The sequence below is a fragment of the Dermacentor andersoni genome, chromosome 2 (genome assembly GCF_023375885.2).
Source record: "Dermacentor andersoni chromosome 2, qqDerAnde1_hic_scaffold, whole genome shotgun sequence".
Taxonomy (NCBI): Eukaryota; Metazoa; Arthropoda; class Arachnida; order Ixodida; family Ixodidae; genus Dermacentor; species Dermacentor andersoni.
Genome location: NC_092815.1, coordinates 46,474,666 through 46,501,576, shown reverse-complemented (window position 1 = coordinate 46,501,576; position 26,911 = coordinate 46,474,666). Strand labels below are relative to the sequence as shown.

The 26,911-nt window shown below is 48.3% G+C and overlaps 1 protein-coding gene and 1 long non-coding RNA gene across 2 annotated transcripts; one reads left to right on the top strand and one right to left on the bottom strand.

The window, feature by feature from the left end:
• Positions 1-5,396: 5,396 nt before the first annotated feature.
• On the bottom strand, positions 5,397-26,726 carry LOC126542349 (protein disulfide-isomerase A4-like). The gene is made up of 11 exons (XM_050189390.3): positions 26,438-26,726; positions 25,351-25,418; positions 24,042-24,358; positions 22,994-23,199; positions 18,927-19,065; positions 16,711-17,066; positions 15,510-15,658; positions 7,865-8,021; positions 7,313-7,552; positions 6,657-6,925; positions 5,397-5,815 (listed from the first exon to the last, which is right to left on the bottom strand). Exons 1-11 carry the CDS (start codon positions 26,532-26,534, stop codon positions 5,555-5,557), a joined length of 2,259 nt encoding a protein of 752 aa, XP_050045347.1. The 5' UTR covers positions 26,535-26,726; the 3' UTR covers positions 5,397-5,554.
• Positions 17,826-26,909, top strand: LOC129387722 (uncharacterized). The gene is made up of 2 exons (XR_008614908.2): positions 17,826-17,960; positions 26,725-26,909. It is a non-coding gene; the product is annotated as an uncharacterized lncRNA (long non-coding RNA).
• Positions 26,910-26,911: the final 2 nt, after the last annotated feature.

Here is a 26,911-nt window from a genome sequence, read left to right as displayed (position 1 = left end):
GGATGGCGGTAGTTATTGGCATCTCCTGGGGTGTGAAGGCCAGTTTTCACATCAATTCGGTGCCAGCGCGATTAGCTCGAGATGCGTTCAGTTGTCACCATCTATTCCAATGGTAGCTGTTGCTTCATTAGTTGAACCTTTGTTTAGACTGATTCAGGGACCAGGAAAGGGATTCGGTTCGTAGTCAGCTGGCCTGTATGCTCGTGGAGCTTGTTGCAGCCGGAGACAGCGCCATTTGTGTTTAACTTTTCTTTTTGCTTCATTATTTCCTTGAGTAACAGCTCGCCACAACGCTAACGTATCCTCTGGACCATATACCCGTGATATAGGTTTGATAAGGTGGAAAATAAAATCATGTGAAACAGCGCCTGTGATCAAACCCTGCAATAACCGTTAAACCCATAAGGAATATGAATGTCACCTGTTACCTCGTCTGGTTTTGCCGTAATTGTACAGCACTGGTCATGCAAAATTGGCAACTGGAAACAAGAGTCGCAAGGAGTTGAGAAATTAAGCAATCTACCAAGGGAGAGAGCCGAGGCAACAGCCAAACAGGAAAAAAAAAATGAAAATTATCAAATTTAACCGTTGCTTGTGAAGCTATTTATAGATCAACATCTTTTTATTTAAAAAGAAGTAGCAAAAACGCCACCAGAAGTGGAGAATGAGTCCGTGTGTTTTGAATGACACTGCTACCGTATCAGTCTAACCGCCTGACGTAGCCATTTCTCAGCTATGCTTATGTGTGTGTTTTTCTAACGCTCTGCGGTGGGCGCAGTACGTCTAGAACCGCAGCATCCTGCGCTGTATGCGGTTGTATGGGACTGGTAGCCACGCATTGTTACGCAATTTCCCAAATAACAATACGAGTCGGTTTTGTCACTTGGTAGAGCAGTAAACAAGGGACCCAATATAACTGTGATTGTTCCGCAAATATATATTTGTATTTATTTCATCCAGAGCTAAGTAAAAAAAAAACGCTGTCTAGAAATCTTTATTTTACACTTTCGCTTGTTCACTTGTTCTTGGCACTGTTCTTCCTGCGCTTCTTTCCTGCGCGGGTCCATTTGATGTGGTTCCTTGTTTGTCAAGCAAAGGAGAGGTCTACCTCCAGGCGTATATCTGCGAGATGCAGCTTATTTCTCTTTTGCGGGTTTACGCGTTTTTATGGCGAACGGTGGGCATTATTCACATTTACTCTAGTAAATGTACCCCCCCCCCCCCGCCGAAAAAAAAATCCTGAGTACGTGCCTGGTCTGCGGGGTGCGCATGAGCCGGAGCTCCCGCAATTTAAGGACGACACAACATTGTCCGATGCGGCCCCTATGCCCAAAACTTGCTGCGCCATGGGCGTCTTGCGCTGGAGGTTGAGGTATAGTAGCGGCGCCTGGTGGCGGCGCGCGAAACGTTACCTTGGTAGTACCAGTTTGGCTAGTATTGAGCCCTGGCTGTAGCGAAGCACGTTTCTAGCCCGAGTTTTGCGTTGATTCGCGTTTTTTTCTGCCCTGTTGCGAGTGCGAAAAAGCTCGTCACTTCTCACAGACCACGCTGCGAGCTAGCCGCAGCCTATAAACGAAAACGGACTCTCCGTGAGACGAAATGCTGGAAGCAGAAGGAATCGGCGACGCCGATCCGGAGAGACCTAGCTCAGCCTCGCAAAAGCGTCACCGTCGTTATTTCTGCGTCGTGGGCTGCCATGAACAAGAAGGCCTGAATCCCAACATCACATTCTACCGTTTTCCTTCAAGGCCTCACAAAGCGGAGCGTCGGCGCGCTGGATAGCTGCTGTTCGTCGCGCTGGGCAAGCGATACTTCGCGCCATGCTGACTGCTTCGCCTGTCTTGAAGCTTGCTTGATTATATGCGTTCTAAAATTCGGTATTTTGCACCTACAGTCGCGACGGCAGACCGACATAGCAGCAGGCATGGCTGGTGATTCACGATTCGAAACCCGGCCACAGCTACAATTAATAATTCGACTGGCGCGAAGTGAAGTGACCAGGTGTGTGCAAATGACCGCAAATGGTCGGGCTGATTCGGTGACAATTCACTACCCCACTACGAGCAGCACAGGTTAGAGAGTCAAATGTGCTCATCCTTGACCTCACGCCAGCACATTGAGGCAGCGCAGCAAGGTAGCGCACGAGTTCGCGCTGCAGCGCGATTCGCACGTACGTGACTGCGAGCTCATATGCATTGCATCATTTATCAGTTGCTAAAGAGACAGATGGCCGTTACTACAGTGCAGGCATAACTAGTCTAGCGGCATGCAGTCAACAAAGATTGCAGGAGGCCCACCATTTGGCGGCATGTCGAAAGACCGCTACCGTCGCGGCGCGTACGATCGTGTGCTCGAGCAGTTCCGTACACACGATGTCTGTTAATCGCTGCTGTGAATTCATTTATAGCAAGCATTTCCTCGCGTTTGTGCGCCTGAATCTAGCAGCGTGCAAACCTTACCTGAAGCTCAACTTCGTACGCGACTCGTTTCACTTGCGATTGACGCCGCGCTATAAAACATCGCCGCTTATTTCTTGAACGGCCTACACGTGTTCGGCGTTGCATAATTTATTGCCTTTACGCAGCTTGCAACCCATGAAAAAATACTCGGCGCCCGATATTCGCTGCAAGCCGTGGTACAACAAAACCGAAAGTGGCGGGTCCATATTGTAAACGTGCTTTCCGAAGCAGACGACCGAGCTTGGTACTACCCAGTTCAGGACAGAGGGCGCTTTTTAGCACCATTTTCACAGCGCCCCCTGGGTAATGCAAGAGCCCCAAAGGCCCAGTAATGTTGGTGTTTCATTTATTTTGCAGCGCGCTGAGTCGCGTACCTCAGGACCTTATTAAAGTTATGCATCCATCCATCCATCCATTTATTTTGCAGACGTATGCGCTTAAACAATCTCACAGGTTTAGACATTCCAAACACGCAGTGCATAGATCCCGTGCTGATGATCCCTTCTGCAAAGTGTATCAGCAATGCATGGCGCGAGAACAGCTGAAATTTCTAACAAAAGCAGGCGCGCCCTTTTTCTCAAGGGAGCCCTGCTTCCAGCTGGAGAGTCAAGGCACGGCCGCTGGTGTAAAAAAAAAAAAAAAGTGCGGCTTGTCGCATGCATCGAAAACGCTGTGATCCGGCCTGGCGCTACCAGTCGGGGACGGTTCTTTGGGATTGGCCTAGGAAATACGTGAGGAACGCACTTCGAATAAAGTTCCAAAGCCGTCGCCCTTGGAAACCGACGCGTCCCGTCCCCGAGAGCTAGCGCCGTTCGACCCAGCCAAGCGGCCGAGTTCTCTCTCAATACCGCCCGCCTGACGTGGCAGGCAGTACCTTTTTTTTTTTATTATTATCCAGCGGTCATAGTCAAGGTAAAGCACAAATATATATATATGCTAAACTTTGCCAGCTCGCTGTGGGACGCGTTCAGTTTAACACGCGATGCATAATTTTAGATACAAAATTTAGTGACATGATGCTTGTATAATAGCTGAGAAGACTTGTAGGTAGTGTTGCACCCGCCGCGGTTGCTTCTGTGGAGGCTTCCTTTGGTAGAATGATGCAGAAAGCCAAGTCAAGCTGTTCCTTTGACCCCCAAGTGAATTAATTTCCAAGCACTCGGCTTACATGCACTTTAGCACTAGGTTAACCCGCCGTGGTTGCTCAGTGGCTAGGTGTTGGGCTGCTTAGAGGTCGCGGGATCGAATCCTAGCCACGGCGGCCGCATTTCGACGGGGACGAAATGCGAAAACACCCGTGTACTTAGATTTAGGTGCACGTTAAAGAACCCAATGTGGTCGAAATTTCCGGAGACCCCACTACGGCGTGCTTCATAATCAGAAAGTGGTTTTGGCACGTAAAACCTCGTAAAAAAAAGGGTAGTGTTGCCAAATAGTGGGAGATTTCTCATATGGGAAAAATCAGGTAAAAAAGGAAAATTTTCCGTAATGTAAACCCCTCTCCCCATGTGCCGACGATAGCAACGATAACTGCTTTTGTTAGCCAGTTGAATTCGTCAATCCGACATGCCTAAACGTTCGCGGAGACGCCATTTTACATAGTTTCGAAATCCCAGCGTCCCGCATGCTGTCAACTTTAGTTGCGTTTTTGTGACAGCTGGGTACAAATACTGATACAGAGACATGGCGTATGCGGCCTCGCAATGACTATTCTGGTGGTCGCAACGAAGGTAAAACAATGTTGGAAGAAGTTTCGGGGAAGGTGGCTTGAGAATTGTTTAAGGGGCTGACTTGCTTCAGTTAAATTGACTGACTACCGGAGCTTCATACGTTTTTGTGCCATCAGCGTGTGTTAAGCAAGGACGTATCCGTGTATGGAAAACTGAACGTTTGAGTGATCGCATTAATTTTTGCAGCTAGGTATGATCCTTGAAACATGCACATTGGAGCAAACAATATAACTGCTCATTTATGAAGTGCCCGCTGGATTAGGATAATTAAAAAGTTTGAAAGCATGGAAAGCTTACAGCAATGTCCTTATGTTGGAGGTTTACAATAGGAAAGTTTTATCAAGTCTGTACATGGTTTTTAAACTTTTCTTCGGGCTCTCACTCGCACTTGTGCATATGCGGGATTCGGTGTCAGTAGGGTGTTGTTTATGTTGGCTGTCCAGCGAGCCCACGATGCGGCCAGGGAGTTAAATTCATATATAGTGAAATATTTAGCGCGCACAATCGACAAGGACACAGTGAAGGGGGACACACGAGCGCTTGTGTGTCCGCTTGTGTAGCCCGCTATATGGGGCCTTGCGCCCCGTAGCTCGCAGGACCTTTCAGTAAAGTTATTCCATCTATCCATGTGGGAAAGAAATAAAGCAATTTTACCTTTGAACAAGAAAAATGTTACCTCAAAACGTGGGAAACACACGCGACGTCTGGATGCGCGCTAATAACAGTACAGCTGTCTCAACGAGGCATGGATCAGGATATGATAATCTATTCACATTCTTTTTCTGGTTTTGTCAGGTTCGAGCGGCGCTCAGCCTAGGTTATCAACTAGAACGGAATTTTGTTAGTGGTAAATAGTAAGAACCGGTAAATAGAACAATTGAGCGAACGGGATTCTTGCATTTTACAGACCATCATTAACACACCTACGGGGGGAAATGGGGAGGGGACCCCCACCTTCTCTGGAAGGTTGTCTTTTGCTCGTTTGTTAGAGCATCCAGGTTGAAATCAAGTGATAGAGCCTGTGTGCACCCCTTCGACAAAGGCAGCAGTGTATTGAGCAAATTTCTAATTTGCACAGCTGTTCTAGAAATTTATATTTTTTCTTGGTGCCGTGTTCCTCAGACTTCTGCTCCCGACTGTACGTGCTCGCGTGCCTGCTGCATTTTGCCACAACACGCGCAAATAACTTGAAAAGTGTGCTAAAGGGTAACAGTGACTACAGAGCATTTATTGCACATTCATGCAGGTAAAAAATATTTGTGATGATGCAACAAGATGCCTTTTTTATTGGGGAGGGGCCCCCCAAGCGATGGCAAAATGAGAATGTGAGAACAAGGGTGAGAGAAATGAAAAAAAAAAAAAAAGCTACAGCTCTTCCTTTGGCTTGGCGGAAGCGTCGCTTTTCTCGTCCTTGGCTTTGTCGTCCTTCGCCTTTTTGTCGTCCTTGGGCGGCTTGGGCCGCTTGAAGGCAGGGAAGACGCTGAAGTCTGAGCGGTCGGGGATATCGTAGGAGAAATTTTCCTTGACGAACTTGATTAGCCCGAAAGCCTTGCGGATGCCCTGGAACAACTTGGGGTGCATCTTGTCCTTAGCTGACACGAAGTAGATGGTAGGGAAGTCGTCGACCTGTGGAGAGGAAATTATCCGGTTGAGGTGGTGCCAAAGTTCGGCTTGCGAACGCGATATCAAGGCCTGTTATGCGGCTGTGACGTGCCCCTAAACGTTCAGGCAGAATGCGTCCCATGGTTGCAGAGATCGCTGGCATACAAAGTAGTGACCAAAGGTAGCTTAAGTCAACGTGTCCTCAGCTGAACTGCGAGACGCTACGTGGATATATATCGTGACATATCTGCCTCTAACGACCGATAACGCTGATTCTTATAAAAAACACGACTGTTTAAATAGATGATTCACTGTCTACTTGTGGAAGGGCAAGACGAAAAGGGGCGTGCCTCACTGAGGGTACCGTGCAGTCCAGGCGTCAATAAGGTGCAGTATGATGCACCTCTGCACGCATGGTGCAATTAGAGGCGCTTCCTTCACTTGGTTCAGGCGCTAGCCGGCACTCACATTACGTTTTACCTTATTATATTTCTGACAATACATGCATATATGCAGGCAAAATATATCGGGTAGTAAGTTCTAACTTCGATATGCACTCGCCACTTTTTCTTTCACTAAGTTCTCTCTCGGCACTGCCATGTATACAGAGAGAGAGAAAGCTTTGGAGCCTTCCTGGTAGCGGGATCCCGTGTTGCAACTCAAGCTCGACAGCACATATTTGCAGTTCTGTCTCGGCATGCCGATGCCACCAACCTCAAAGAGGGCACAACCGAACGGCGTAACCAGTCTGTTCGCGGGCATCTTTTCAACTCGGCCTTCGTACGACGACCGTACTTGCCTCTTCCAACGCGACGGCAAGCATTAACGGTAAGCTTTCCTCACAAGTGTTCGTAAGAGCACCTACCTTGAATATGCCCGGGAAGTCGTTTTGTGTGGCGTCGATGATGGCCGACTGGAAGCGGTCGGGCGCCTGGTAGTCGATGCGGTTGTAGCAGAGTTCGAGCTCCTCGACCAGCTCGTCGCACATGTGGCAGTCCGGGCCGCGGAACATGATGAGCGTGTCCTTGTCGGAGGCCATGACCAGCTCCTCGAACGTGCTACCCACCACCGTGAGCACGTCACGCGTCTGTTCGCGCGGCGCCGTCTGAGACCGCACGTACTGCTTCAGCGTGCCTGCGCGCGACATTTACCGCCTCGTGTCACGTGAAGCGGCCGCGCGTAAATTGCAACGGCTGCCTGTTCGCTTGGGTGCCGGGTTTTGACTCTGCTTCTGCGCGTCCCGTTCTGCGAGCGAAAACACCCCGCGCATTCCTGATGCCTGCCGATCTCGCGTATCCTTTCTTTACGAAAATCGCCTATTGCCTTATACATATATAACCAAAAACCTTACACCCTGATCTGGTTACTCGCTGCATTATGAGCGCAAGCTTGTCCCCAAGCGTGGTCGCTCGAGTCGCGGCAAAGTCCTCGTCGAATAAGAAGTACGTTCGCTCTCAATTTGCGCCGATTCACTATGCAGGAACAAATTCATTCACCGCTGGCGTGCGCGCTCGCTCTCACCCTGGAGCACGGACTCGACAAAGTTGCGCAGGTTTGCGCTCTTGAAGTCGTCCACGGGCGCCATGCGGTAGCGCTCGCGCTCGGACATCCACATGCCGACGTTGACCTCGGCGCCGCTGTCCTCCAGGCCGAGGCTCTTCAGGTCGTCCTCGAAGTCAGTCTCATGCGACACGGCGAACAGCACGCGGCCCTTGTACTGCTGGGCAACCTTCAGAACCTTGTTCCGGATGCGCTGCGTCTCTGCGCGCGCCATTCGTGTCCGATGTAATCGACTTCACGCGGTAACCACGCACGTTGCACTTTTTTTTATACGCGTCTGGCGCGGCCGTTGCGCTAGTCTCCTTTATAGAAACGCCCCCAAAAAACCTCGTAGGACAAGCTACACGCAGTGTTTGAAAAAAATAGGTGGGAGGCTGCCCCATCACCTATAGCTCTCTCCTCCGTCCCATGCGTCACAATCAGAATTTTTTTTTTTTTTTTCGATTCCGATGTATAGTCGTTCGAGGCTTCAGGCACACGTACATGTATGTGCATGTGGCTGCAGTCGCGTACCTTCCTTGTTGTCGAAGCCAAAGTCGACGTCGTAGAAGACGACAACCAGGGGATACTTGTTGATGTACTTCCAGAGGTTGGCCACGTCCCGGAAGCCGACCAGCGGGAACAGGTGCTCCTCCATGAATCGCTCCATGTGCACCTGTGTCGCGTCAGGCTGCACGCGGTGGGAGCGCCGAACGTGTACGATTCAGATTTGTCAAACGATAAAAACTGATTTCTAGGGGAGTTACGGAACCTTCTGGCGCCGCTTTCGATGAGGTCGAGATTCGCTTAGGGCGTCGTTCATTCGAACAGAAAGTTCGTCGCGTCCGCTAGAGTTATATGCGGGTGTGTTAAGCTGGCAAGCTGCCTTTGAACAAGTGAATTTTGTTGTCTAATGCTTTCGCTCGTGATTTCACTACGTTCATAGCTTTGCTAGCCGAATGATAAGTCGCGTGATCGAACTCGCTGCAAAACTGCGTTTTGTGGAATCCATAGACCCACGTGCCACTAAGGCCTTCTGGTGCGAATTAGCTCGAAACATGGTTTCAGTAATACCCGTGTGTGGCTGAAAATTCTCTCGGTACATTGATTTAATCGTTATAACGGACGAGGGGTTGTGTGACAATTAGTGAGAGCGGCACAGCTGAGCGTTGTCGAAATTCGGTGTTGTCTAAAGCAGGGTGTCCAACCGACACACTTTCGATTCGAGTTCGGGTTCCGGTTCGGGTGTTAAACGTTACCTTGCGTGCACCACTGCTTTTCGTCTGCGTAGCACACAAAACGCAAAGGGAGAGGTGTTTGCTTGAGGCGTTGTGCGCCATATTTCATAACCTCTGAGAGGGTTGAGCATTGTCATTGCCTCACATGGCACATCGCATCGGGGATAATTACAGCTGTCAAGAAGCTAATGTGGCGACGACCCGGAAACTCCAGAGGGCATTGTGCACATTCGACGCGGTGCGGTCCAAATGAATTCCACGCTCCTCTTTTCTTCTCTGCCACGCTCCTATGTATATACACGCTTTGAACCACCCCCCGACGTGGTGTGCCGGACAGCAGCAGTGAGAAAGTCGAACGAAGAGGCAAAGAAAGCTTCGCTTTAAAAGGAGGATATTCGAGGAGTTCTGACACCATGTGGTGCAGTTGCGATGTCGGCCGCTATCTAATAGAGAAAATAAGCGAGACACAAAAACGTAATTAAGGCGCCTATAGTTCTAATAGTACACGTAATATCTCGCGAAATTGAGCAACGTAAGAATGCTTCCTGAATCCATAAATTTATAGCTAAAATGCGTGGAGAAGCCTAATCAGTAACATCGTGAAATCACTGAACTAATGCACAATATTTTAAATAAGGTGCGCAGCCATCGCAGACGTGCAAAGAATAAAGATTAATTTGTATACAGAGATCATTTATAGTTAAAAAAGGAAATGCAGCAAACTTATGCGATTTTTCAGTACCACAGCTCAATTCGCAACACCCGCCATGGTTGCTGAGTGGCTGTGGTGCTGGGCTGTGAAGCACGAGGTCGCGGAATCGAATCCCGACCATGGCGACTGCAATACGGTGGGGGCAAAATGCGAAAACACCTATGTACTGTGGGGTTCTCACACCCATGCTCTTGGGACAAAGGAACGACAACACAGTAGTGCAAACAATCACAAGGGCATTTATTGCACCTTTCATAGATCAATGCCTGCTAGCCGAGTTGCTATCCACAAAACATGCCGATGGGCACGCGACAAATCTAAGAAGTCCGACTCACTGCGACCGGATAACGAGCGAATATGTTCGCCCCATGCTTGATCCCAACGCCTGGTCGTTCGCGCGTACGGTCACGCGAACGGTGGCGCGTTCGAAGGAGGCCACGCGAGACGGTCTCGCAGAAGCATGGATCGGTACACGCGCAGGACGTCCGCGGCGTTCGCCGACTAGCAGCCAAAGGGGAAGCGCCTTCCCCTTTTCGCGCCCAAGTAACCCCGCCGAGAGGCGGCGTTAGCAGCGCAACACTCGCGCCATCTCTCGTACTGCGCTTCAACCACACCGACCGCTACGTGCCCCAGGCCACGCGGCGAAGCCGGATTACAGGAGACGGAAGCTATGCGGGGAAGACGACATATCAGGGGACGCGTGAGAGTCGCGAATCCCCACAGTACTTAGATTTAGGTGCAGGTTAAAGAACCCCAGGTGGTCCAAATTTCCTGAGTCCCCTACTACGGCGTGCCTCATAACCACATCGTGGTTTTGGCACGTAAAACATTTTTTTTAGTTCAATTCGGTGCGAAGCTGTTTCTTTGGAGAAGTTGCATTAACAATTTCATTTGTCCGTATAATTCAACCACACGCTTTAGAACGTTGCCCGCTTGTGACACTTTCGAGCTTGAGGAATTTTTAGCAGAGTCGTACTTCACCCTCGCACGGAGTCGCACTCTTAACTTCGCAAGAGGTCTCCAGGACAGCGGACTAAATTATGCGCCTATTCTTAAAACGCACTTATATAGTGCTCCAGAGCGCATCCACATGTATAGAATTTACTGCAAAGGAAGTAACTAACCCTAACATTCAACTCTCAGCACATCACCTGCGCCCTTCCCCACATTTTCGCCGATTGTGAACAAGGTGCCTCGTTTAGTTCACCCAAGGACACCGGGGAAACCTACTCCATGCGTATATCGCATGAATGATGGGGTGAAAAAGAGGGTGCAGTAATTGTTTCAAAACTCGTAATTAAGCCAGAAACGTTAGTTTCCCCAGGGGTCCCCGCTAACACAGTCCCTGCCTCCACTGAATGCGAATCCGGTGGCACTTATCTCTCAGAAGACAGAAACGTAGCATTTAACGGCAGTATAGCGCTTTAAATTAAATTATCGGGTTTTACGTGCTAAAACCACGATCTGATTATGAGGCACGCCGTATATGGATGACTCATGATTAATTTTGACAACCTGGGGGTTCTTCGACGGGCACTTACATCTAAGTACACGGGTGTTTAAACAGGAGGTTTGAAACGTACCCGATACGGAAAAGTCGTGGTGAAGTCGCTAAGACGTTGGCTTTAATTCATAAACATAAATGAAATTGTCCGATGGCAAGATTCAAACAGCGGACCACTGGCACAACTGCTCGTTTTTACTTAGTTCTCTGAAATGCGTCAGTTCTCTGAAATGCCCAAATAGCGGCCCCAAAAGCTTTGCGTCAGCAAACATGGCGGCACCCATCGAAGTGACGGCTCTAACCTAGCACCAAACTGGGTTCGATTCGTGGTAACGCGTGAAGTTCGCAAGCTAGGTGACTGCGGTTATCGCTTTTTCTCAACTAGCGTGTGTTATGAAGATTGATTCATTAGACACCGCTGATTCTGAATTCGATTGTGGATTTGATGGCTCCTAGGCCTAACACGGCTAAGCTTGGCTGGTGAAGTCACGTAAAGTTGGTTTGCTCACAACTAAGCGCAACTAATTGTTTAGTGCTTACAGAATAACTTCTAAATTGTAATTAAACGCGAATACACGCAAGTCAAAATTACTATTGCTATCATAAATAATTATTTCTAATAGCCCTTCTTTGACGCCGTAGTGGCGCTGTCAGCGCAAAACGCTATACGCAAACGGAAAGCCCTATTATGAAACTTCACTCCTGCGTGCCCCAACGCTAACACCCGCAAAGCTCTTTGGGGCCCCAAAGTATTGGGGCCCCTATTCTAAAACTCTAATGTGCCGAGAAAAAATTCAACCGAACACGGGTATTACTGAAACCAAGTTTCCACGAAGCCACAATCGTGCTGCAAAAGTAACAAGTAACAGCACAAACTGCAACACGCACATCGGACAGCACAACCAGTTTGCTACTGTTCCTGAGCACAACAGAATGTCCTGAGCTCAAGCAGTATCCACCAAGACGATTGATGTAGCGTCAGCGGCAGTCTTTCTATAGACAGTGCCCGCCGACTGTGCGCACTGCGTGTATTTGCGCCGACCATATGCGCACGCGGTTCATTCGGTTAACACCGCGCGCTTAGCCGGATCGCCGTATACAAGAGGCGTCATCTGATTTCGTTGAATTTCAGCAACGACCCTGGACTGGATCTGTGGTCGAACCGGTTAAGAACAGTTCCTGCAAAATGTTCCGCTTCAGGGTCGGTTCGGTTCTATCCCAGTTCAGCTGAAAATAATGGTTCAGCTCCGGTTTTCGGTTCAGTTCCGGTTCGGTTCGACACCCTGCTTAAAGGGCCCCTCACCAAGCCCTATAGCTAATTTTGGTTGTACGCTGCAAGCAGTTACGTGTCCTCTAGGGAGCCTTCTGCAGCAAAAATTTTTCAAATCGGTTCCATAATAGCCGAGATAGAAATATTTCAGTGCCGCGAATCCATGATTTCAGGAGGCGAGCGCCACTCCACTTGCCCCGTCTAGCCTCCGCAAGTGGAATTCCTTCCCTGCGTTCTCCCGTACCGGACCTCGAGGATCGCGTGACGCATACGTTACGGGCTCCGCCTTCATTTTTTTCCCCCTCTTTTTTTTTTTTTTTTTTTTTTTCGGCGCGGCGCACTTCTGCTGACGGGGTCGTGCGCGAGCTGTTGTGATTAGGGAGTTTTAGAATAGGGGCCCCAATATTTTGGGGCCCCAAACAGCTTTGCGGGTGTTAGCGTTGGGGCACGCAGGAGTGAAGAGTTTTAGAAAAGGGCTTTGCGTTTGCGGATAGCGTCTTGCGCTGACAGCGCCACTACGGCGTCTAAGAAAAACGATTAAAAACAATTAAATAAAATATTTCATTTTATTATATGAATAGTAATTTTGACTTGCGTGTATTTGCGTTTAATTACAATTTAGAGGTTATTCTTCAAGCAGCAAACAATTAGTTGTGCTTAGTTTTGAGCAACAAAACCAACTTTACGTGCCTTCACCAGCCAAGCTTTTTCATTCATTTCATTCAGAATTTATTTAAGACAACGAAAAGGTTGTCCAGGGTGACGTGGCAAAAGGCATACTTTGCCTGACGAGGCCACGCCACCCGGATGACAGGCGGCACCACAGGCTACAAAAATCAAGAAAGAGCATTACATAATAGAACACACATTCAATATTTTTTACACAATACATAAGACATCCTTACAAAACACAGGCTTTCGGCGGAAAAACAAACAGCATACTTCAAAACACAATTCGACCATAGCAGTATTTACAAAACACTCTAGTGATAGGTATACGTTCAGTTTTCACCTTTAAGGTTCATTTATGAGCATTGCTTTAATTAACATTTTGTATTTACGTATAGAGGGAGTGTTGCGTACAGTATCCAGAATAATAGGGTATTGATTAATTAAGTCAGGAATTTGCCATCCTAACCTCTGAAAACCGTAATTAGTGCGTACACGAGGTGTTTCCATACATTGTTTCCTAAGTTCGTATGTGCTAAGTTTAGTGTGATAGGTGGTTTCGAAGGTTATTTTGTCTAGTTTGTACTGGCGTAATATTTCCAGACATAATTTGTATGTGTGCAGTTTACTTATTTCTAGTATTCCATAAGACCTAAACAAGGGCCAGCAGCTGCGCAATAACTGTATTTTCCCAATAGCTCGTAACGCCCGCTTTTGAATTGCAAAGAGGGAATCTCGATTTGTTTTTGTCGTCGTTAACCATACAAGGGAACAGTAGCTTAAACGGGAATGTATTAATGAATAGTATATTTGCCGTTTTATGGACGCCGGGAGATATCTCAATTTGTTTAAAATGCCAACCGCCCGACAAAGATCACTTCGAAGCTGATCAACATGCGAATTCCATGAGAGATTTTCTTGAAACAGAACACCTAGAAAACGAATTTGCGAGCACTGTTTCAGCTGAGTGTTTTCAAAGTTTAAGTTTAGGTTGTCAGGAGCTTTTACACCTTTTGCTCTGAAGAGAATGTATTTGGTCTTACTAGTATTTAATTGCATCTTGTTTAGTTTTAACCATGTACTCAAGCCGGTCAACCAATAGTTAGCCTTTCTTTCGAGCGCATAGGGGTCAATACCTGAGAAAAAGACATTAGTGTCATCAGCGTACAACACTAGGTTTTCGCTGCCTGGTATATTCACAATATCATTCAGGTATAAAATAAAGAGTACAGGTCCGAGAATAGATCCCTGAGGCACACCATATTTTATTGTTTTTACGTGTGAGGCTGCAGCATTTATGACAGTAAACTGCTCTCTTGACGTTAAATAGCTCTCAATTAAGGTCAACGACACGCCACGGAATCCGTAAAGTGGAAGCTTTCTTATTAGAACATCGTGCTGAACACAGTCGAATGCCTTTCTGAAGTCGAGGAAAATTCCCAGGGTGTGTGCCTTTTCTTCAATGTTGTTTAGAATTTTTTCCTTTATCCCAAGGAGTGCGGTTTCGGCTGATCTATCTTTCCTATCTATCTTGCCGTGTTAGGCCTACGAGCCATAAAATCCACACTCGAATTCGGAATCAGCGGCGTCTAATGAATCAATCTTCATAACATACGCTAGTTGAGAGAAAGCGATAACTGCAGTCACTTCTAGCTTGCGAACTTCACGCGTTTCCGCGAATCGAACCCAGTTTGGTGCCAGGTCAGAGCCGTCGCTTCGATGGGTGCCGCCATGTTTGTTGACGCAAAGCTTTTGGGAACGCTATTTGAGCTCCCGCTAAATCGGTGAAATAGCGTTCCCAACGCAAAAACCAAACGCAGTTTGCGTCTCGCGCATGCGCAGTGGCTTCGACGCTATTTCTTTGGGGCCCCAAAACGTTTGGGGCCCCTATTCTAAAACTCTATTGTCTCGTTTCGCGCAGCGCACGATTTTGCGTGCTGTGCACGAAGACACCTGACTAGCGGTATAATTAAGTCAGTCCTACACGAATACTGAGGCAGACACAAGCGGATCAGAGAGCATGATCCCGCGCTGGAATACGGTTGAAGATGACAGTTTCGGCGGCAGCGCGCGCGACTGCACGACGTGGGAACAAGCAGACGAAATGAAAGTACATCTCTCGTGCTGCGGTGCGAAGTAAAACAAAAACATGTAGACATTCGGTTTGTGTGTTTTATTATTTCTCGAAGCTTTAATTCTATTCAAGCAACATATTACACTAATAACAGATGTTGCCTTGCTTAATTCTCGAATTCACGTATCACCACGAGCGATGTCATAGTGCAAACACGCATGTACTACGTAGGCGCACTAGCACGTCATCCACCGGCTTGGAGCGCGGCGGTCGCGAGGAGAAGGGAAAACGGCGTTCGGCTTATAATTTGAAATCTTTCCGCGTTTCGTATCGATGTAATAATTCGCAGACACACTCTTATCGCGCAATGTATGCTCTGCGTTTGTCAGCTCAAAATGGCCAGACCTGGTGAGGGGCCCTTTAAGTGAAGCGCTCGATCAGGCTGTATTCACTGCATTCCTTCCAATCCCTTGCCATTGTAATACTCCGCGTCGCAACATGCAACAGGATACTGCTTGGCTGGCTTAGCAACTTGAACACGTGGAAGTGCAACCAAGACAGATATAAAGCTTTAAAGAATTAACGCTGCAGCTATATACTTTGAAACAGCTGCCAGAGTTCAAGCCAAAGCACGATCAGGACTACCGAGAATACCTTCCAAAGCTGCGACTATTTCCATTTATGGTTGAAAGAAAGACAGCCCATGACGCACCCTGCTGAAGGTGTAGTAGGGCTCCTCGTACTGGGACTGCAGGATCTCGGGGTGGAAGAGCACGAGCGAGCTCTCGGTCACCTTGTAGTGCCTGGCCAGCTCCATCGAGTAGGTGTGGTAGAAGGTGTGCCGACCGCGCAGGTTGTTCGCTGCAAGCATCCCCAAGGCAAACTTGTAACGCGCGCGTGCATAAGCGAAAATGCACCCATCGGGTCTCGCCACCGTTGGTATAGTGAGGCGCCACATCGCAGTGACTATTGAGTACCCTATATCGCCTACGCGATTTGGAGTAGCTTCACTTCTTTAATTTTGTGCCCTATATTTGATCCTGATTTATCTATAGGCAAAACAGGACTACACAGATACTTCTGTACGTGCAAACAAACAAAAAAAAAAAAGAAGCTTAACGCATTTTTACGGCACACACAAGCACGCACGCACGCACACAGGAGTATCTGGTGCGCGACTATACGTGGTGCACCAGATACTACTTATGTGACGATATTATGCATATCTTGTGCATCTACAGTTCTTCGGGGCCGCGATTCGGTGACGTTATTTGTCGCAGCGCGGTACGTGTTCCTTCCGCTTTGGTTTCATACTCGTTTGTAAAAAGTACCAGTTCCACTTTACGTGGAAAGAAATATCGTAACTGCATGACGCCGATCGAGGTAGCCGGGTGACCGACACGTTTCTCAATGCGCATTTCGCAGCATTCAGCCTCTCATTATTGACAAGATGTCACACGGCTCGGCGTAGCCGAAGGTATACGAAAAGAAGAGCGCGCATCGTGCTGGCCGCTAACTGCCTTTTGGTTTCGTCTGACCGTCCTGTATACCTTGCGCTAACTATCCGCAATCTTGTAAATAAACTTATCCAATCGGCTACAATTTTGGTGGAGGTGCGCAATAAGTCAACCGAGACGACCGAGCTATGTTGCCCCTATATATGACGCAGACCGGGCTACCACCGGCCCATATCCTATCTGTTACAAAATGTTTAACGACTAGCCATACTCAGTGTTATTCGATCCGCAATTTGCGAGAAGTGTCAGTGCCGTGTTGACACTAGTCGCGTCATCTGGGACCCAAAATCGATTTGCAAACAGTGAGCGGAAAGAAACTATAGCGAGGCATTTGCGTCGTTCTATACATAATATACACACGCTCTCGCGAGATTGTACACATGCGAAGATACGTGCCTGCAGCCTCGAACTCTTTGTAGAAGGGTCCGCGGGACTTGCTGAACACTGCGAGCACGGTGATGGTGATGGGGTGGATGGCCTTCTTGAACTGCTTCAGCGAGCTGACCTCCTTGCTGGGGTACTGGGACAGGTTGAGCATGTGGTTCACGATGCCCGTCTCCTCGCGCGGACCGTTGTACTCGAAGCGGCGTCCGCGTCGGTACAGCAGCAGCGTCGGGTAGCTGCGCACCTCGTTGACCTCGGCCAGGCTCTTCTCCTTGGTGGCGTCCACCTTGCCCAGGGGGATGTTGTACTCCTTCAGGCGCCGCGCAGCTCGCTCGAACTCGGGCGACATGCGGCGGCAGTGACCGCACCTGCAGCGTGCACAGCGATGTCTCTGCACCCTGGCGTTTTGACACGCAACGGCTCAGCATGATCGCACGCTGGGCGATCATGCTGAGCACAGCAACTTGATGGACTATGCATAGTTGGTTCGACATGTGTACTAAAAAAGCAGCGAAGGACGGACGCAAGGAACGTGGCGTCCAGTTGTACGTCTCTTGTATCACTTGACCTTCCCGCGTAACCGGCGCCGTCCAGCGAAACAACGCTATGTAGTGATGCTGTCCTTTTCTGCCCCCTGTTGTTTCGTGCGGCCCAATGATACATTATTTCGTGTCCCGAACTTTTTTCCCCTTACGTTGGAGTATACTCTAACTCAATTAGCTAGAGTGTGAAATGCCGTTTTTACCGAGCGTGATGAATGCTGTTGCATCGCACACTCAGCGAGACAGGCCGTCTTTCATTCATATCCCCGTTGAAATACCCCGGTGCTTGCCACCATGTGTACAGTATACTGCGAAAAAAAAAGTAAAAAGCCGCCAGAAGAGATTCACGATAACACTGAATCGCACCCACCTGACACCCGTAAGGATGTTAAGTGGGTGCTATTTATATTTAAGCCCTTTGTTGCACTTTTCAAGCATGCAAGGCATACAGACGATATACTTCTTATGTAAGCCGAACGTCTACAGCGAAATTACCTGTATATAGCGAAGTATAACATGTATATCATGTATAACGAAGGATTAATTTTGTCCTTGCCGAATTCCTATCCTTTAACATGCAGTGTGAAAGCCTCTACAACAACGGCCACTACACGGAATTTGCCTGCGGTACAACGAAGGAACTTAGGCGTCCCCGACAGCTGATTTCTTGCCTTACAACGAACGCCACGAAGCCTACTCTCCTCCGCAGACGTCACTGAGGTGCAGCGATATATATATATATATATATATATATATATATATATATATATATATATATATATATATATATAACGAGCAGACGGCACATAAGCAGTTGCTTTCGACGTGCATTCCTTCCTGCTATATACGTTGTCGCTCACTCAGGCAGATTTCGCATGCAATTCTTAGATGGCGCTGCGATCATCCTCTCCAATTCCTTGTCTACTTTCCATTACGAAATACCGAAGCTGAAATTATATATATATATATATATATATATATATATATATATATATATATATATAAAAATTAATTGTAACTTGGAAGAACATATAATTTCAGCTTCGCACAGAGGTGGCACCATTTGTAAACAAATGTTTTACTTTGACCGGGGGCGACCTGCTTTCCGAACCCCACCCACACACCCACATTATATATATATATATATATATATATATATATATATATATATATATGTGTGTGTGTGTGTGTGTGTGTGTGTGTGTGTGTGTGTGTGTGTGTGTGTGTGTGTGTGTGTGTGTGTGTGTGTGTGTGTGTGTGTGTGTGTGTGTGTGTGTGTGTGTGTGTGTGAGGGGGGGGTTCGGAAAGCAGGTCGCTTCCGGTCAAAGTAAAACATTTGTTTACAAATGGTGCCACCTCTGTGCGCATGAGCAAATTACTGGATAATTATTTATACCTTTATGTTAGGAAATTTCATCCATTAATCTATAAAATTTTAAATTGTGGAACCGTTCATATTCGCTCGAATCCACGTCAACCTTCGCTGTCAGAAAAAGCGGATCGATGTTCGCGCAGTCAGGCGCAGGCTTTCAATTCGATTCCAGATAGAGCCAAAAAGTGGCACACAGAGAGTTAGCTGCTTATCCTATGCAGTGATCCACAAACTTTGTAGCGAGGGTGCAAAATGTCAACATGCAATAGCGAACACATCGCTCAGGGCGAAAGACCGACATGCGAAACACGTACCATGGAGCATAGAAGTAGATGAGAATCAACTTGGCGTTGTTGATGGTCAGCGTGAAGTTCACTGCGGTCAGTTCCAGCGTCGCCTCCGGTGGTGGTTCGAACATTGGATCAGTCTTCTCTGCCATCGCGTCTACGATACCTGTTGGAAGAGCGGTGCGCGTCAACGAACGGGTGAAAACTGGACGCGGTTAAAATAGGAAAGGTATATTGGTTAAGTATTTTCAGAGGGCGGTGCCATATGACGAAGGATACACCGCGTTGCGTTAAATGGACGCGCAGAGACCTGACGCTCTCACACCCGTGTCCGTTCTACGCACTGTAACCCGATTTACACCCTTAAGGGTGTTTTCTGTCGATAACTTACACCATTACGGGTTTACGATCTGCATCCTTAAGGACCCTTAATGGTGCAAGTATGTTTACAGTGTATACGGTGTAGAGTTACTGGCTCTCTTTGGGGATCCATATACAGTAACTCTACGCATGGGATGCACCGGGTGTATAGCGTCGAAGAAAAAAGAATACCCACAATAGTGATTATTAACAAGCGTGACAAGGGTACGCACCAAAAGAATAACATAGAGTACAGTCACGCTAGAAAACTGTACGCCAATTATGGTGTAACTTGACAGGCAACGGTAATCGTCATACGGCGCGGCGCGCCCGGTACTTTCATGTCGGGAACGTTACGGGGCGCCGAGAGTCGCGCATGGCAATCTTGACAGGAGTTAAAAGATAGACCCTAAACAGCGTTTGTTGGCACCTTTCCAAAACGGGTTCGTTACTGAGCACTTGGCTCCCAGAATATCTGAAAAGAGAAGAGCACACCCGTTCTATAACTTGCCAAAGCTTTCCTGTAGTGCACAGAAACCACTGATAGGTTTGTAAGAGCGCGCCTGTTAGTCCAGATCATACTTTCAACTGTGGGGTCTCGGACGTGATCTTGGGACAACGGAACAAAACAGTCGTGCAGACAATCACAAGAACATTTATTGCGCCTCTTGTACAGCAATCCAGCCAGCCCAACCACCGATAGAACATGCCGATGGGTGCGCGACAACTCGAGTAAGTCCGGCTCACCCGACCTGATAGCGAGCGAATACGCTCGCGCGCATGCTGGACACCAACGCCTAATCGTTGACATGCACGGTCACGCGAACGGTGGCGCGTTCGAACGATCATGTTCGTCCATTCCGATGCCCTGCTCCTAAGCATTTCGCAGGACGGTCCCGCAAACGGCCGCCGAGCGCGCGAAACTGGCCACGCAGCTGGCCGACTCCAAGTCTTTATGCTATGTCCAAGCCACGTCCTTCCTCCATGGTCCAAGCCTAAAAGAGGCGCCCAAGTAACCTTGACGTTAGGTGTCGTTAGTAGCGCAACAATCGCACCATCTCTCGTACTAATCTACAAGCACACCGCCCAGTGCCGGCGCTTAGCTACGCGGAGAAGCCTGATTACAGGTGACACGAATGCCATGCGGGAAGAATATCAGGGGATGCGTGAGGGTCGAGTGTCCCCACACAATAAAAGGTGCGACTCTAACTCCGGATCGTGTGGACGAGCGTCTAAAAAAGAGCTCCTATACAAAAAAAAATATTCTATACAAAGAAAAGGCTAGATATACCGCACGCTTTCCAATGCTTAATGTTTAGGCGTGTGTTAGTGCAGCAGTTTCCTCATATATTATTGCGATAGCAATTATAGAAACATTGCGGGCAATTTTTTCCCGGCGCCGTCGCCTTGATGTTCCGTACAAAGTCCAAGGGGGATAACAATGTCGCCGTGCGCCGTATGCTGTATGTGCGAGTGAAAGCGTGCGAGGGTGAGTCGACGATCGCGGCTCAATCTCGCGCCTCGCGCGCTCAAGGGAAGAAAGCGGGGAGAAAGCGCACCGCAAAAAACCGGGGGGGGGGGGGGGAGCGGGTGTATGGGTGCGTTTATGGGGCGAGCTCCACCACTGGAAAAGCTGGCGCCACCGTCGGCGTGACGTGGCATGAGGGATCAAGTGGACACAGCGGCCGCGTCGGCTGCTTCGGAAGCGCCGAAGCGAACTGACAACCACCTGCGCTGTGGTTCTGATTAAGTGGTGAAATTTTCCTGCCTTGGGTACCTGCTTGACAGCATTTAAAAGCAATATAATAGGTAGTGGCTTTTGGAGGCGTGCAGCATGGTAGGCTACTGCTCGGTGCCGCAAAGCCGGACGAACGCAACAGAGCCTGGTGTCAGTCTTATTCACACGTAGCCGCAGGACAAGAAGCTGCATGAAGCTTGGCTCGCGAAACTTAGAACCATCAAACAGCCATCGGCTGCAACTCTGGTATGCATCAAGTACAGCCGCGAGGAAGATTTCTGATACGGCGTCGGGACTTCGATGTTCGGCGAGTAGCAGAAAACGCGCACTGAGACGCTCGCCCGCTGCCCGGCTAGTGTCATGACGCTTTATTTGGTCTATGAACTTGTTGATGCTAGACACTGACAAGTTCACTTGAATGAAAAGGGAGCGGTAAGAATCACATTAAAAGAAGGCATGGTACATGGTCATGTTTGTGTTATAAAATAATGCACAGGATTACAAAAAAAGAAGCAGCGGGAAAACGCACGCTGAGGCCTATAAACATACAGTGCGACGAAACTTGAAAAACGTCCAAGAATGTAGAAGAAAAAAAAAGATTGAATCGTCGCGACGACACATCGCAGTCGCCGTAGTCGTCGAAGTCTATATAACGAAATTATTTTTGAACAGCTCTGATAGCGTGCACGATAGCGTGCACGCAACAATGGTTGCTTGTGTACTATAAGATGCTCATATTCTGCCGCCTAAAGCTCACGGCACGGTGCGAAAACGCACTCGTAGCGAAAGCAAAACATTGTGCGCGGACATGCATGCAGACGCGTAGTCGGTCGCTTCGAACCAGTGCGATCGCTGCATTGAGGCTTCATTCTGTTATGCTCCATTCAGTTATACAGACAGCCCACTATCAGAACATATTTCACATTGTTTGCTCTCAGCGTTTGCCTACCTTTCACGCAAGAAGCCGGTTCTGGAGTCTCCATCGAGGCGACCACGCGCAGTGGCGTTCACTGTACATATTCGGTAAAGACATAGCGTCTGTAAATGATTCCGTGTTTTCAGTTTGCCCAAGATTATTATTTTGCCAGTGAAAGACATCCCTCGTGTTGAGAGTACTTGCAGAAATCTCAAGGAAGGCTGCCGCGTGGTGTTTTTACTGAGCGCCGTAAGCCAAACCTACGAGGAGCGCGCCACGTTATCCCTCATACTACGCAAAGGAGGCGCTTCCGACAGATGGAGACTCCGTAAGTCCTCGCCCCCGGTACCTAGGCAGCAACGCGGGCTTTATCTTGAAAGCGATCTGCTTTGGGGGCAGAGTCGAGGTGAGCCACCGGCTCGTAGCTTTGCGTGTGCTGTGTTCTCGCCACTTCGTTTGTATTGAAGCGATAGACAGCGCGAAGGTCACTTCGCTCCCTGCTGCTGCCGCGCTTCCTCACGCCAGCGTTTTGACAGCGATTGTTCGCGGTCAACGAGTGTGATGTGTGCATGTTGGCCTGTGCACGCTGCTTCTTAATTTAGTTAGTAAGCGAGTGTTTACAAGTTTATACGGTCGATAAAACTGCTATCCTTACTTCGTATAGCTGTCTACTAATTTGCTATTGCAATCGATGCTTCGCCGTTTGAGCGAAACTACTTTTTTCAACACTTCAACGAAAAGACCGGCTCTTATACAGACACCACCTTGAACACGATTTTAAAATGGGGAGAGGGGGAGCGTTTCCTGCAGTAGCCCTTCGTGTGTTGGTAAAATTTGACAATTTGCGAATTATGTATATAGTCAAGAGAGCGAACTGCCGCATCGTACAGCCTCAACTATGTCGAGGTGTAACCGGGGGTCGATGGGTCCTTCAAGGCGCTTCTGTGTGTACGTATTTTCGCCTCCCTAATTCCGTAGAAATATAAAGCATCACAGCACGGCCCAGCAACAGGTTAGTAGCTCATGTGCACATTGGCCATTTGTGTAAGACATGGGCTTCCGAAAATGAGGAAGACTGACCTTCGGCCGAAAAGGTGTTCTCGTACTCGCTGGTGTTTCCGCGGTGCGAGAAGAACAACGTCGGGTACTTGTTGACGCCGAAGCGGTTGGCCAGCTTCTGCTCGACCGTGGTGTCGACCTTGGCTAGAACCACCTGCGGGTCCCGTCTCCGGAGCGTGAGGGCCGCCCGCGCGTACTCGGGCTCCATCTTCACGCAGTGCTCGCACCTGCACACATGCGACTCGTGCATGTAACGTGCAGCACCGTCCACGCGCGTTTTCCTCGGTTTCCAGTCATGCTCGTTTCGTTGATTCATTCGGCTTGCCATTAGTACACCGCGCCTCGCACAGCGCCGCAATCTTGCTGCTTGCGCTCTGCAGTTCATTCTGAAGTCTCGTGGCTGGGGCGTCATGCGGCACTACCCATCTCAGCACTTAAACATTTAAGGCGTCACAAAAGCTCCATCGTGGCAAATGAAAACCGCTTTTACACCCTGGGTCACCTGAGCCGAATATACAAATAAAGTTTTAGCATCGCAACGCACACGTTAATGGCTCTTACTGTTTCTTTTTAATTCTGTTTGATTCGTCTGCAACGACGTGTAATCTTCTGCTTAGGAGTTGCAGTTATCTTGTCAGCGTACAAAGCTGAGAAATGCTAAACATTAACATCGAGACTTTTAGCGATTCTGACATCTGTGTGATGAAATGCGCAAAGCCACTCGCTTTGGACGCTATGTTGCAAGCCATTTTAATTATGTACGCAATAATAATGCATGAGTTCACGCATGCACACTGCAAGCGGAACTGCTACGTATACCGAGTGCCCCAGCTAACGTGAGCCAAGACGTTGAATGAAAAAAAAAAAGAAAGACGGTGCAAGAGACAATTATAACACCTACGGTGTTCGATCGTCAGCGCTCTGACAACCGAACACCGCATATATGTCTTAAAATCGTATCTTGCAGCGTGTTTATGAAATGTTCTTGTTTTTTTTTAGTTGGACAGGTTGGCTAATGCTAGTGATACCCTATATAGCGCCGACATAATGATACGTATTGGGGCCTCACCAGGGCGCGTAGAAGTTGATGAGCATGTACCGCGTGTTGTTGACCACCTGGTAGAAGTTGGAGATGTTGAGCTTGAACACGTTCTTCTCGACGGTCACGCCCATAGCCTCGATGTCAACATCGGTGAGCGTGGGAGCTGTGTCCTGCTCGAACTTCGGCTTCTTGGGCTGCTCTTCTTCCTCGTCGGCCGCGCTCTCCTTGGCCTCGTCGTCCTCCGTCTCCACTTGCACACTCTCGTCTCCCTGCTGTTCACCGCCTTCCGAAGCCTTGGCCTCCGCCGCTTTGGCCTCGCTCTCGCCACCCTCGGTCTTCTGGGACTGCACATTTAGCGCAGTCATATTGCTCTAAGTCAGTCATATACCTCTAAGCGCTCGCTTAGAGGTATACCGCTGCCAGATGGCTCTGCAGACAAGTTGCACGTGCAGGTTGACGTTATACGAGCGTGCGGTAGGTCATATGGATGATCATCTCCATATAATGCCACGTGCGTGAGTGAGCTTGCGGACGCCCTATCCACCCTCATTTACTAGTGGTGAGTGCAGAGCTTTCAAGAAAGAGAACACACGCCATGGCAGATGATTATTGTTCGATGACCAGATATGTCCTAAAGGGTGCGAACGTTTTTAGGAGTACTCGCTGAAAACTGCAGTGAGAAGGGGAGTAAAATTTGTTTCCGTAAAGGAGTAAACTGTAACAAAAAGTTACTGTAAAATGAAGGAAGAAGCCGCCAACAAAAAATATCGGTGAAACCACAGAAAACGTAAGAAACGGAAAACAGAATGGTATTAATAAATGTGCAGTAGTTAATTTTTTCTTCAACATTTTTTCACAGTGTGGCTAGAATAGCATTTTCACTGACATCACCAATCGTGAGGCTTAAAATATATTTAAAGGTATAGTGACTGGCTTTGATTAAGCCGCGGAGATCAGCAATGGGGTGGCGACGGTGCGCCCTAGCTGCTTTTATATTATTATTACTTTTTTGTCGCTGTTTGGCGTTGCTTAACAACAGTGTCTATCGAATGATTTCGCTGTTTAAAACATGCAACTTCACTACAATTCGATGGCACCACCGGCTTGTGACGTCACATAGGAGGCTTCGGTATCTGCGGGGAACAGGTACCGCTCAGTCGAAAGAAGGTGAACATTTAGAAAATCTGCAGCGTGTTTGGAAACTCGACGTGCTTCATTATTAGCATTGACTTTTCTATCACACCAAGTAGGAAAAGAAAAGACAAGGAGAAATTGCGTCGTAACTAGCTAAATAACTAAAGCTGTCTGAAACATCAAGGCTGGTCGCTTCACATACCGAGGGTTGCAGCTCCGGTGCCAGCTTACCACTGTCCACGTCCAGACTGGCTTCTTTGCGACCGGTACCTGCAGTGCGCGCATAACATATATAATCCTGAGAACTACCCATCGCGACAAGCAAAGGCTAGCTAGCTGTTTTTTCGAGTCACGTGTTTCGCTTCTGAGCAATTATGGTTCAGCTTCGAATCTTCGAAAAAAAAAGCGACATATGGTCGTCTATATACGATAGCTTTATGGTGTTGAGACAGACCAGCGGCGGTAGTATTGGTGCAAAACGTTTAAGCTTGGCCAATCTTATCGGTTTCACCATGCCAACTGTACCGACAAAGAGGAATAACCTAAGAGAGTCCAATACTGTATATCAAATACATTCGCGTTGCGAACTATCGCCTATTGCAGACAATATAGAAGAAGAGAGCGAGAATGAAGGAGTCTTAAAGCGCAGCGAATTGCTTTGTGTTGTCTTTAGGTTTATGCAACACGCCAGGCGCTTTCGATCGTGATCAAGCCCGATCGGGATCGAATTTCTCCAAAGGAGCCCATAGTGATAGGGGAATTCGATCGCGATCAAAAGGGCCCCGTGCGGCTAGGGTATACACACGGCCACTTTCTATCGCAATCGAGGTCGATCCGAATCGAAATTCATGACCACTAGGCTTCCTCTCGCAACTTGCGCAAAGGAGCCAATCGCGAGAGAAGTCCGACCGACATCGGAAGTGCCTATGATGTGACTGGGGTATTAATATTTCGTTGGCGCCGTCTCGTCCTGGGTTAACTGAAGCTACAAAAATGACCGCGGAAACCTGCACGGGGTAAAAAGCGGTCGCGCCATCACGTCGCTGTATAATTTATACTTCAGCATTCACGTCTTCATACTCGGCGTTCTGTCAAGAGGTCGATTCGTGGTTCTAACTCGCTGCCTCTTCGGAGATGCGAATAGCAACACATCCAGCGAATACCTGTCCTGGACCGAAGGACTACCTCTATTACCATCTCTGGTACCAGATACGGCACCACAATGTATACACCCGGCTTGCGTGCAAAGTGACGAAACCGTGGAATAGGCTATAAGAGTGGGTGCTCACCTTCGCTCAGTGTCTGGTCCATATCACCGCATAAAACGCGTCCTGCAAACATAAAGGCGAAGACCAGAACCACGAACTCCATCTTCATTTTGGACATCTTCGAAGCGACGCGCTTACGGCCAACTCGCTGGTCCACACTGGCCACGCAAAGATTTTTGGATTCGCGAAGCCACCGGTACACGTATGTAAATCCTATTGGTCGAGCCTTCTGGGCGCGTGAGAATGAGTGCTTTTTTCTCTTTTTCTTGGAGGGGACATTGCTATCAGTTTCTTCTTTTTCCTTTCAGCGCACCGACTGCCGGCGACTGTCGTCACGAGCGAGCACGTGCTCTATGTCAAGAGACATGTACTACATACAACCGATTCGGATTTGGACATTCATTCAAACTGAGCGAATTGTGGCTGTTTATATTTCGTTCTGTACATTAATTAAACAAGAGTCGAAAGCAGGCTCGGAAGCGTTAACAACAAATG